General features: G+C 31.1%; 1 protein-coding gene and 1 long non-coding RNA gene across 7 annotated transcripts in view; one reads left to right on the top strand and one right to left on the bottom strand.

Annotated features, from left to right (window-relative positions):
• The window catches only part of LOC134707976 (rab GTPase-activating protein 1-like), a 66,850-nt gene that overhangs the window by 15,887 nt on the left and 37,216 nt on the right, over positions 1–13,747 (top strand). For all 6 annotated transcript variants that reach the window (XM_063568179.1, XM_063568177.1, XM_063568178.1 and 3 more), the window contains 5 exons: positions 1,264–1,447; positions 1,945–2,198; positions 4,525–4,591; positions 5,163–5,262; positions 5,974–6,140. In XM_063568179.1, the coding sequence (XP_063424249.1) occupies positions 1,264–1,447; positions 1,945–2,198; positions 4,525–4,591; positions 5,163–5,262; positions 5,974–6,140 (772 nt within the window). The remainder of the gene's footprint in view (positions 1–1,263; positions 1,448–1,944; positions 2,199–4,524; positions 4,592–5,162; positions 5,263–5,973; positions 6,141–13,747) is intronic.
• LOC134707978 (uncharacterized) lies at positions 9,837–12,551 on the bottom strand. The gene is made up of 2 exons (XR_010105789.1): positions 12,241–12,551; positions 9,837–9,930 (listed from the first exon to the last, which is right to left on the bottom strand). It is a non-coding gene; the product is annotated as an uncharacterized LOC134707978 (long non-coding RNA).

Below are 13,747 nucleotides of genomic sequence, written 5' to 3'. Positions count from 1 at the left end.
GATCGGCTAATATAGAGTTATTGCCCCTGCCATCTGTAGTTATCGTAGTAAACTTTTTCAAAAATCTTCTCCCTTAAAACAATATGCACCCATGGCCAACTTGGGGTGAATGATCCTTTTTAGTGTATATGGTATAAATAGTGTTTTTTTATTCTGATGGTTAAAGACGAATCAATAGTGATGTTTTTTTTGTTTGTTTTTTTAAATAAGTGACAAAAGTTTGGTCTATATAATAATATTGGCTAAACATTTAGTGTTTTACCATTGTGTGTTTGAATGATGGGTGCAAGATATAATTATATATATGATAAATGTACTGTGAGTTGTTCATTTTGACATGCCTCTTATGACCCCTCATAAAAATTGCTGGAGAGAAGATAGGTTTTTGTTTTCTATATATTCTAAACTTATTTCATGATGTGAAATGAAGGCTTCATTTAAAAAAATCAGAAGTATTTAAAATTAAGAAAATGACATACCATTAGTTGTGTTAGAGATTAACTCTATGTACCGATTACAAACTTACCTTTGGGATGTTTACACTTGTAATGGTATGGAGGTTGTACACCTTAAGATAAAGTTACAAAGTTATCTTTTCTTAGACACTAATGTACCCTTTTACTATTTGTTTAGTAGATCATTAAGATCATTAGGGTAAAGTCCATCTTTTTAGTTAGACATACAATCAGTAACTTAAGTTTTGAATCTTATGGAAGTTATATTTTTGTTGCTAATGAAACATTATATGAGTAAGTGCTGTCATTTACAGTTAAATAATAACTTTGTTATCTCCCTCTTATCTTATCAACATTCAGAAGTTGAAATAAATTAATTGTACATATTTGGATGCAGAAAGATAAAAAAAAAAGTAGTCCATTGAGTGGGTTAACTGAAGAGGACATTTTTCCAAATTTGTGTCAAGTTTGTGTTGGTTCCATTGTACATGCTGACTTTTTAAACCCTGTGAGAGATCAGCTTCAGTTCTTGTGATTTAAGGAGTGCAAATCTGTTCTCAATTGTTGAAAATGTTTAAGAAACCAGTTGTGGAAGTCAACCATTTGTGTCTATATTCTATTTTGGATTTTATATATCAATAAATTTCTTACATAGATGGCTTACATTGACAAATAATGGATTGTCTGTCAGATATATTCTTAGGGGGAAATAGGCAGTTTGAATATTTTTAAATAAGGATATCACTAATGTCTGATTTAGAATGTGGTTGAAAAAATAAAATCTTTGAAAATAGTTCTTTTTTTGCAGGTTAATTGATCCAACAAATGATTCAGAAATAGCAAACTACAAAATCCATCGTATTCTGTTCTGTGCTCGAGGACCTAATGAAAGTAATGAAAAGAAATGTTTTGCTTTCACCTGTAGTCATGGTGATTCTGCTGACAATGCAATATTCCAGTGTCATGTGTTTAGATGTGAAATACAAGAAGCTGTGAGTATCTTCCTTTGATTAAAAACAACCGATTCTGGTGTTACGATAAATGTGTGACCCCCCCTATATTTAGTGATGTCAAATTTTTCTTCAGCATAAGTCAGTGATTTTGAAACCAATGCGTAAACTATAAATCTGTCAAGGGATCTACTTTTGCAAATCACAATTTTCATACTGGCAAATAAACATGAGTTATCTCTCTTTGCCAATAGTTAACTTTCTTACCATACATATAATTAGAGTTACCCATCCCAATCTTTTCATAGCCAATTGTATTTTTAGTACTGTTTATGAATAACTAAGAAGATATGAAACAACTGTAGTAATTTGAACAAAGATGATTCTGACTTAAACAAGGCAAGGAGATTCCTAGACTACTATAAATGGTACATTCATCTTTACATTTCCAATTTACTCTGCTGATTAACTAATAAATATATATGCAGTATTTTTATATCATTCATTTTATTGAACATAACAATTATTTATTTTTTCAGGTAGGGAAAATTTTATATTGCTTTGCCACAACATTTAGAAAAGTTCCAAAAGAAATGAAAGAGTCCAAAATTATGTTGGATGAAGAATTTGTATCGACATTTTCTGTCTCATTAGAATTCAAAGAGGATGATGGGAAGAATAATCTTACGACTTGTCCAAAGGATAAAAATATCTTCAAATTTAGGAGTAACTATGAAAAGAAAATTGTCATCAATGTCTCACAGACAGGAGATACAGAACTTATGATCGAAAGGCAAGAATATTATTAAATTAATAAATAAGTTTGTTTGCTATGAGAACCATTTTCTTAAAACTTATGTGCCTGTTTACTTATCTGAATATATGTCTCACGAATCATACTACATAGAATTATTATGCCCCACCTACCACCTACGATAGTAGAAGGGCATTATGTTTTCTGGTCTGTGCGTCCGTTTGTTTGTTCGTTCGTTCAGGTTAAAGTTTTTGGTCAAGGTAGTTTTTGATTAAGTTGAAGTCCAATCAACTTCAAACTTAGTACACATGTTCCCTATGAAATGATCTTTCTAATTTAATTGCCAAATTTGACTTTTGACCCCAATTTCAGGGTCCACTGAACATAGAAAATGATAGTGCAAGTTTCAGGTTAAAGTTTTTGGTCAAGGTAGTTTTTGATGAAGTAAAAGTAACATCAACTTGAAACTTAGTACACATGATCCCTATGATATGATCTTTCTAATTTAATTACCAAATTAGACTTTTGACCTCAATTTCACGGTCCACTAAACATAGAAAATGATTATGCCAGTGGGGCATCCGTGTACTATGGACACATTCTTGTTTTTTGAGTTTTTTTTCATCACTTGTCCATTGTCAGGTGTTGTCCGTCGTTTGCGTAAACTTTTTATACGACTGCAAAAATTGAAAAATTTTTGGTCGTATATTGGTATAACTTTGGCGTTGGCATTGTCGTCGTTGTTCACAATTTTAATGAATAACCTCAACGAACTATACTGATATCATATCATCAAAACATGTCCATTAATTTTGTTATATTCCTGGACTTATATCTTCTTTATTATTAAAAGTATAGTGGCCCCCACATTTAGAAAAATTGTTTAAAATACAATGGATGTTTTTATGCCCCACCTACACCTACGATAGTAGAGGGGAATTATGTTGTCTGGTCTGTGCCTCCGTTCGTCTGTCCGTCTGTGCCTCCGTTCAGGTTAAAGTTTTTGGTCAAGGTAGTTTTCGATGAAGCTGAAGTCCAATCAACTTGAAACTTAGTACACTTGCTGCTTATGATATGATCTTTTTAATTTTGAAGCCAAATTAGACTTTTGACCCCAATTTCACGGCCCACTGAACATAGAAAATGAAAGTGGGAGTTTCAGGTTAAAGTTTTTGGTCAAGGTTGTTTTTGATGAAGATGAAGTCAAATCAACTTATAACTTAGTACACTTGTTGCTTATGATATGATCTTTTTAATTTTAAAGCCAAATTAGACTTTTGACCCCAATTTCACAGTCCACTGAACATAGAAAATGAAAGTGGGAGTTTCAGGTTAAAGTTTTTGGTCAAGGTAGTATTTGATGAAGCTGAAGTCCAATCAACTTGAAACTTAGTACACTTGTTGCTTATGATATGATCTTTCTAATTTTAAGCCAAATTAGACTTTTGACCCCAATTTCACCGTCCGCTGAACATAGAAAATGAAAGTGGGAGTTTCAGGTTAAAGTTTTTGGTCAAGGTAGTTTTTGATAAAATTGAAATCCAATCAACTTGAAACTTAGTACATATGTTCCCTATAGTATAATCTTTCTAATTTTAATGCCAAATTAGATTATTACCCAATTTCATGGTCCATGGAACATGGTAAAGAATAGTGCGAGTGGGGCATCCGTGTACTTTGGACACATTCTTGTTCCATTTTTAGTTAAAAAAAGTTTCTGTTGTTTTTATGTAAATGTTAAGTGTTTATACATTAAAATGTGGACTCTAAAACAAGTTTGAGAGAATAATTAGACACATTGGGGTGTAATCAACTTATTTAAGGGAAAGGGGGGGGGGGGGTTAAAAAAAATTAAATTTCAAAGAAAAATATATGTATGTTTCTTGGCGAAAAAAATAATAATGTGGTGAAAACTATATTGTTTTGGCGAAAGCGGTGGCGAAAAAATAATTGACCCAGGGAAAACCCTGCTGTTGTGACTTAAACTCCCAAAATCAATCCCAACCTTTGTTTTGTGGTCATAGACCTTATATTAAAATTTCATAGATTTCTGTTTACTTATACTTTGTTTTAAAGTAAAACTTTTTTTACAGCCTCGCATTTCCCTGTTTCTAAGCCTCATCCTTATATCGTTGATATGTCAAGTCAATGCACTATTATTATCTATATAAACATCCTTCTAGCACAAAATCAACAAAAATCTATAACCTCAGTACCTATGTATGATCTTGAGAGAAAAAGAGAAATGGTTTAATTATAAGTTAGTATGGAATCAGGTACTTATATAAACATTGTTTATTTACAGGTGTTTTGGTTATTTAATATCTCCTGTGAGAAATGTTAATGTTTATTTGTTTATTTACAGGTGTTTTGGTTTGTTGATATCTCCTGGAAGAAACGTTAAACATGCTGACATGCAACTGATTGAAATGGTAATGTCATACTATTATATTTAATCTATTTTATAATTTTCATATACAGATGAAAGTGAACCTCCTTGTTATTAAAACTCTGACAAGTGAAAAAAGTTTTTCAGTCCCTGGTAAAATTTGTTCATTCAATAAATTTTAAATTCTTATGTGTTGAACACAGTTGGTTCAAAATCTCAGATGACTTGAATAAACATATCTTAAATATATTATGAAAAACTATGTTGAAGAACAAAGAACTAGAAAAATTTGAAAGTAAAAGAAAAAATCTGTTAAAGTTGAAATTTTGTGTTAAATATTCAAATCTACATTAAGCTTTATTAAAACTGAAAATGAGTCTCCTGCGTTTTTACTGAGTCATTCAATTTGTTTGCAAGATAGATATTTGAGATAATATGTTGATGATAAAGTTTAGATGTTTTGTTTTACACATTTTTACTACAAATAGTTTGATCCATGTCAAGACATAGAATAAATGTGTGATAAATGTTTGCCAAAAAGTATAAAATTTGACATTTACATAAATGTATGATCTGGAAAAAATGTATACTAAATCTCCCATTTTCATTTTCAGAAATCCATGGGATATACGGATGGTAAGAATTACTTGGTATCAGGGAGTTGGGATCCAACAGAAGAATGTTTCCTGGTACTTAATACAGAGACACCTAAAGGTATAATTTACTTATGCTAGAATAGAGACTATTGATATACTAAAACCCATCATAAGTCATTGTTGCTATTTGCTATCAATAATGAAATTAACATCTGTATCTTTTTTGCTCCTCTTGCTTGATTGATAGATGAAAAAGAAAAAAAAACAATACTAAACAAAACAAAAAGAAATATTTTGCATGGAAGCCTTGTAAAACAAATAGTTGGCCCAATAAGAACTATTGTAACTAGACTGATATTTATATGCAAAGAACACATTAAACATATTGACTGATATTTATATGAAAAGTACACATTAAACATATTGACTGATATTTATATGAAAAGAACACATTAAACATATTGACAGATATTTATATGAAAAGAACACATTAAACATATTATAAGCTATACCTCATTTACTGCCTATATGTTCTCATAGCAATTTTGCCACTTCTATAAGATAAAAACTAGCCAACTGATGTATATGTGATATTTTGCTATTAGTTGTTAAATTTTAATCTATGAATAAACGTAAACAAATGAACATAATGAATAGGGTGAAAAAGGGGTGTTATATATCTATCTATATAGAAACACCTCTGGAATGCTTTACAATTGTTAACAAGACATTTGGTGGATTTGTAGCTTGATACATAATTTCTTGTGTATTGTTATTTGTACTGTTTTGTGAAATAGATCATAATTTCTACAACTGGTTTCCATTATAGATACCAGAGTATTCCTGACAGTGGCTGTAGATTTAGTGATCCATGGAATCCAGGAACCAGTTAGATTTGCTATAGAAACCAAAGCCAAGATCTTCCCAATGACTGAAAGGTTCTGGAATTTTACAAAACGTCCTCATCAAGAACTTTTTCACATCAACTTAAAACAGGTAGGCTTTCTAATCAATTGCCTATCAATTTGAACATAGGTGTACTCTGTTAAACCCCTGTCCCAGGTGAGTGGACATTTGAGATTCCACAAACACGTTTAATCCTGCCACATTCTTTATGTGGCAGTTTCTAGTCAGGAGCCTGTAATTTGGTGGTTTTAGTTTGTTGCTGTATATCATATTTGTTTAAGTTATTGTTTTGTGAACCAATCAGACCATAAGTTTTCTTCTTTTGAATTCTATCACATTGTCATTTCTGTGCCTTTTATATAGTTTAGCTAATTGTCTTAGGTTGATAGTTGTTCACTTCTATATCATTTGGTCTCTGGTACAGAGTTTGTCTCATTGACAGTCATACATCTTATCAAGGTTAAAGGTTTAATAATCCAGAGATTCATTTAAATCATATCTGTCAAGGGATAAATGGTGATTTTATTATTTTTTAGCTCGCCTGGCCCGAAGGGCCAAGTGAGCTTATGCCATCACTTGGCGTCCGTCGTCGTCGTAAACTATTTCATAATCTTCTCCTCTGAAACTACTGGGCTAAATACTTCCAAACTTTATCTGAATGTATCTTAGGGTATCTAGTTTATAAATTGTATCCGAAGTTTTGATCTATCAACAAACATGGTCGCCATTGCTAAAATTAGAACATAGGGGTCAAATGCAGTTTTTGGCTTATAACTCAAAAACCAAAGCATTTAGAGCAAACCTGACAGGTGGTAATATTGTTTATCAGGTCAAGATCTATCTGCCCTGAAATTTTCAGATGAATCAGACAACCCGTTGTTGGGTTGCTGCCCCTGAATTGGTAATTTTAAGGAAATTTTGCTGTTTTTGGTTATTATCTTGAATATTATTATAGACAGAGATAAACTGTAAACAGCAATAATGTTCAGCAAAGTAAGATCTACAAATAAGTCATTGTTAATTGACTCCTTAAGGAGTTATTGCCCTTTAAAGACTTTTTTTCACAATTTGTTCATCATGTTGACTTACTTTAAAAAATCTTTTCCTTTGAAACTGCTGTATCAATTTCAGCCAAACTTAGGCTAAATGAGTTTAAGAGTATCTAGTATTAATTTTATATTTTATTTCCTTGTATGTAAAGAAACATAGCTCCTATGGCTAAAATAGAACATGGGAGAAAATGATTTTTTTTTTTTTTGCTTTTGAAGAAAATAGGATAATCCAAAGAACATTTAAATAAATTGAAAAGCCAAAATAATCATTGATGAGAGATTTAACCAAAAGAATTAAGGTGAGCGATTCAGGCTCTTGAGAGCCTCTTGTTTTATTTTTATACGACCGCAAATTTTGAAAAAATTTTCGTCGTATATTGCTATCACGTTGGCGTCGTCGTCGTCGTCGTCGTCCGAATACTTTTAGTTTTCGCACTCTAACTTTAGTAAAAGTGAATAGAAATCTATGAAATTTTAACACAAGGTTTATGACCATAAAAGGAAGGCTGGTATTGATTTTGGGAGTTTTGGTCCCAACATTTTAGGAATTAGGGGCCAAAAAGGGCCCAAATAAGCATTTTCTTGGTTTTCGCACTATAACTTTAGTTTAAGTTAATAGAAATCTATGAAATTTTGACACAAGGTTTATGACCACAAAAGAAAGGTTGGGATTGATTTTGGGAGATTTGGTTTCAACAGTTTAGGAATTAGGGGCCAAAAAAGGGCCCAAATAAGCATTATTCTTGGTTTTCGCACAATAACTTTAGTTAAAGTGAATAGAAATCAATGAAATTTAAATACAATGTTTATGACCACAAAAGGAAGGTTGGTATTGATTTTGGGAGTTTCGGTCCTAACAGTTTAGGAATTAGGGGCCAAAAAGGGACCCAAATAAGCATTTTTCTTGGTTTTCGCACCATAGCGTTAGTATAAGTAAATAGAAATCTATGAAATTTAAACATAAGGTTTATGACTATAAAAGGAAGGTTGGTATTGGTTTTGGGAGTTTTGGTCCCAACAGTTAAGGAAAAAGGGGCCCAAAGGGTCCAAAATTAAACTTTGTTTGATTTCATCAAAATTGAATAATTGGGGTTCTTTGATATGCCGAATCTAACTGTGTATGTAGATTCTTAATTTTTGGTCCCGTTTTCAAATTGGTCTACATTAAGGTCCAAAGGGTCCAAAATTAAACTTAGTTTGATTTTAACAAAAATTGAAACCTTGGGGTTCTTTGATATGCTGAATCTAAAAATGTACTTAGATTTTTGATTATTGGCCCAGTTTTCAAGTTGGCCCAAATTGAGGTCCAAAATTAAACATTGTTTGATTTCATCAAAAATTGAATAATTGGGGTTCTTTGATATGCCAAATCTAACTGTGTATGTAGATTCTTAATTTTTGGCCCAGTTTTAAAATTGGTCTAAATTAAAGTGCAAAGGGTCCAAAATTAAACTAAGTTTGATTTTAACAAAAATTAAATTTTTGGGCCTCTTTGATATGCTGAATCTAAACATGTACTTAGATTTTTGATTATGGGCCAAGTTTTCAAGTTGGTCCAAATCAGGATCTAAAATTATTATATTAAGTATTGTGCAATAGCAAGTCTTTTCAATTGCACAGTATTGTGCAATGGCAAGAAATATCTAATTTCACAATATTGTGAAATAGCAAATTTTTTTTTAATTAAGAGTTATCTTTCTTTGTCCAGTATAGTAAGCAAGAAATATCTGCAAGAATTTTTTTTAATTGGAGTTATCTTTCTTTGTCCAGAATCAACTTAAATCTTTGTTATATACAATATACAATGTATATTCACTTTTTACTACCAACTGGTAAATTTAAATAATCTTTACCATTCAGTGATAACAAGCAGTTTTTTTACATCTTAATATTTTATGATGTATTTAAATGAGTAGTAATTGTTGTAAACTCCATTAGAATATTTTAATTGAAATTAGTTTTGGAATAAGGGAAAGGGGGATGTGAATAAAAAATTGGGTTCAATTTTTCTGATTTGAAATTTCATAAATAAAAAGAAAATTTCTTCAAACATTTTTTTGAGAGGATTAATATTCAACAGCATAGTGAATTGCTCTAAGAGAAAACAAAAAATTTAAGTTCATTTGAATACATTCATTCTGTGTCAGAAACCTATGCTGTGTCAACTATTTAATCACAATCCAAATTTAGAGTGGAATCCAGCTTGAATGTTGTGTCCATACTTGCCCCAACCGTTCAGGGTTCAACCTCTGCGGTCGTATAAAGCTACGCCCTGCGGAGCATCTGGTTCACTGTTGCTAGAAAGTGAGTTGAAAATAAGGTTCAATTTGAATCTCTGGCTTTATCAATTTTTAATGTCAAGGTTACAAATTAAGGTAATGATTGTGACTGGTTATATGAACAGATTAAATCCTCTCTGTACTTAGTGTGTTACTTTTGAGTTTATGTTGTCTGGGTCTGTGACTGTTCATAATAGACAATAAGACTTTTTTATATTGAAAATTCTCGTCTAAATTGAAACTATCAAACTCAAAACTTAAACAAAGTTAATTAATGAATATTTTCTTGTTTTTTTACAGACAATGATGTTTTTATTTTTAAAAAAGTTGAACTTTATAAAATAAAGGTATATCAACTCAGAAAGTGAAAAATGTGTCCACTTTATTTGATAAGTATTAGGCTTAGACAAGATTTGGGTCTATAAAATGGTAATATCTGTTCAATAAAATATATCCACTTTTCTAATCAGTTTATTTCTTATTATCAAATCCTTAATCTGGAAATATCATCCTTTAAAACCTCCTCAGCTTTCTTCATAGAAGGAACGCCTGAAAAATACAAAAAAAAAATATATTCAGTATTTTTTGCTACAAGGGTATTTCATGATGAATTATTTATTCAATTGATACCATATTTGGTTGATTTGTGGCTTCGAATTCTCAACCATTAATTCTGCTATAACTGGGTGTTTAAGGACCTTTACTACCCATAAAGGGTCTAGCACAGTCAGCAATTAATTCTAATTGCCAATGAATACAAACATTCCATTGATCAGGACATGATGTATTACATATGCCTCTTATAAGATATCAATGAACCAATTATTTGTAATCATATCTACAATTATACAATGTTTAGTACAGCATTAAACTACATGTTTTAACCAATTTTTGAATAAATCAATATTCTTGCAGGTGTTCAAGTATATTAATTTAACCAAGAGCTATTTTAAAAACTGAGAGGTGTTCAAAGCAAATCTGAACAATTCTAAGAGTCACCTGCCAATTACAACTAATGACTAAATTGTGTTTTCCAAGACTAAAATACTAATCAGTACACATCCAATAGATTTAATGTAAAGTTATAATAAACAGTTTGTATTAAACATGTCCATGTACAATGCAAAAATAAAAGTATCAACAGGATGGAGGACCATAACTTTCTTAACTGTAAAGAAATACCTAATTTGGCTGGAGAACACATTTATTGCAAGGTGCATTTCTTTCAGACAATAAACGCAAATTGAAAAAATCCATATTTCTCAAATATATTTTGACTGAGCCATGTAATACTTTTTGGACAAAGAATATCTTAATTTTTGAAAACTGCATCAGTTTTAAATATAAAAAAATTGGCAATTTTGTGTCAATCCTGTCTGACAGCTTCCAGACATAAACATTTTTACTATTATTATAACTGTAACTATTATTAAATGTACAGTAGTTGTCGTTTGTTTATGAATTTACATGTGTTGCTCATTTCTCGGTTTTTCATATAGATTAGACCGTTGGTTTTTCTATTTGAATGGTTTTACACTAGTACTTTTGGGGCCCTTTATAGCTTGTTGTTCAATGTGAGCCAAGGCTCCGTGTTGAAGGCTTATTGCCAAGTTAGTATGTTGCTCTGTATTTTCATGCTTTAAATCAATCCTGAAGATGTCTCTATACAAAGTTTTGCTAAAAAAAAACCAGCTGTAAAATAAATTGTTACAGGCCAATCCTGATTGTTTAGTTAGGTAACCCTACAGAAATATGGAATTTTTTTTAAAGCCCAGAATTATTAGGGCTCTAGATCTCATATAAAAATAAATTAACATTTCTTTTTTAAATTAGAAAAGACACTGCTACAGAGAAAAACAATATCTGATTTGTTTCAGTTTTAAACATTTTAATGACTGAAAAAAACCTGAATAAGTAATGTTTATATTTTTTCTATGTAAATCAAATGTCCTTTCATCTTTCTCCTGACACTGGCATGACCTTGGATTGAAACCAATATTTGACATCAATCATTTGAGGTTATTAGGTGTAATCATGTTACTTTTTGTCAATGTGATTAATTATTACAAGCTGTAAGTCATGTTTGAAAGACAATAACATATTTTTAAAGATACTTGCATTAGAATTAGTAAAAAAAGATTTTAGAAATTTTTAGTGTATTAAAACTTGTATATATATCGAGGTAACTTTTTGGGAGCATATTATAATCAAGATAACTCACTTTATCTTAGAGATGACATTTTCTGTAAACTATGGTGGGGTCGAAATAAAACTTAAACCCTTAAATATGTTTAGGGATGAAACTACTGAGCATGCTAAAGCACATAGTCCTAGTTGATAATTTGGGTAAAAATTTTGAAACTTATGTAAAATTCTCCCTCAACGAAAACACCTGTACCCTTCTGATTATGTTGTAGTTTGAGATTTCACTCAAGATTTAAGTTTTTCAAATGATCCCCTTTTATCCCTGTTACTATTGAGGTTTGTGTTTTAAATCAAGGTTTTAAGTCTTACAGCTAGAGACAATGACAGCATGTTTGTTTTTGAGTGATTGTCTCTTGTGCACTTCACAGAATTTTAATCCTGATATAAACATTCTAAGTATCACTTTATAATCCTTATCAGAAGGTCATTTATGTCTACTACAATATTTTGTACATGTATATAAGAGAAGAAGGTTAAGAAGATATATAGGCTGTTTATCAATATTTTCATGGACAATAAGAGGAACTCTGTATTGCTTCTTTTTTTTAGCAATTAATTAAATGTTGTCAATGAAAATGATGAAATAATGTAAAACTAAACACTAAATAAAAGCATTGGAATTTAGTTTGAGAGAGAAAAAAATGTAAAACTGACCTTGTGAATAGGTTTATAACATTGACATCTGGAACTGTTACATCGAATCTTAGCTCTATCCTTGTATGGGATCACTGCCCACCGACCTGCAAACCGACATACGATTGATGTTGGTGCCATATACCACTTTTTAACAGTTTTTAGAAAATCAACCTGCAATTCCCCGCTGCTGTAAGGTTGAAAAACTAACCATAGAAACAAAAGGGAGAAATATTTCATCTTAATCTGTGGAACTACAAAGCTATTACTGAGAAGTCTTTTGATGAGAAATCCTTATATCTAACCAATCAGGTTTTATGGGACTTTTATGGATACTGAAATGAGCTACAATTTATTTCATTGTTGCCAAACATAGACTCATGTAGGAGATTTGAATATGCAATTACAGCATCAGAATAATGTCTGTTAATCTGACGTAATATTTCTGCGTGTCACCCATTTAGTAATTATTGAATTATTCAGTTATTAGTTAATTATTTTATCATCAGCACCCTGGTATGTTACATATATCATATGTCTGTATATAATGTGGTCTTGACATTTTTTCCTTTTTAGACTTCTTTATTTTACCTTCAGTGTTCTTCGCAGATATTTAATTTAGCATCCTGATAAACGGGGGAAAGTGAAATACCTTCTTGTTTCTAAAAGTTATAGCATCACATCCATAACATAATCTATAAGAAAACCACATCATATAGCATCACATTTAAGATTATAGCATCACATTACCACATTAAAATGCCCTGCGGAGAACACTGACCTTATCTTTTTTATCAGATAGTTAAGTCTTTTTTAGACATGATGGTGTGAAGTAATTTTTACAGTGCTAAATACTTTAATAGTGACAAAAAAAGAAAGCAGTTTAACTGTTTATAAATAAATATATGTAACCCTATTTTCCTAATTTCTAATATTCTGCATAACTTTGCATGTTTAATAGTAACAATTTCCCATATATATATATTACCAGAGGAATTCTTATGCAAACATTTTGACATGATATTAAATCAAAGGAGAACACAATTTAAATATGAGTACTGAGGATAGAATTTCAGTCCAAACTTAATATTATTTTTTTGTCAAGCCTGCAACTTTTGTTGCAGAAAGCTCGACATAGGGATAGTGATCCGGCGGCGGCTACGGCGGCGGCGTTAGCTTACTTCTTAAAAGCTTTATATTTTAGAAGCTGGAAGACCTGGATGCTTCATATGTTGTATAAAGATGCCTCATGTTACGAAGTGTCCGTCAGTCACATGTCCAATGTACTTGACCTCTTTTTCATTGTTCAGTGACCACTTGAAAAAAAAGTTCAGATTTTTTGTAATGTTGAATTCTCTCTTATTATAAGTAATAGGATTATTATATATGGTATGTGCGTAGCTTCCAAGGTCCTCATACCCGTCAGACAGATTTCACTTGACCTCGACCTCATTTCATGGATCAGTGAACAAGGTTAAGTTTTGGTGGTCAAGTCCATATCTCAGATACTATAAGCAATAGGGCTAGT

This window comes from Mytilus trossulus, chromosome 2, assembly GCF_036588685.1.
Source record: "Mytilus trossulus isolate FHL-02 chromosome 2, PNRI_Mtr1.1.1.hap1, whole genome shotgun sequence".
NCBI lineage: Eukaryota > Metazoa > Mollusca > Bivalvia > Mytilida > Mytilidae > Mytilus > Mytilus trossulus.
The sequence above is the reverse complement of the archived record's forward strand: the minus strand, read 5'-3'. Positions and strand labels throughout refer to the sequence as shown.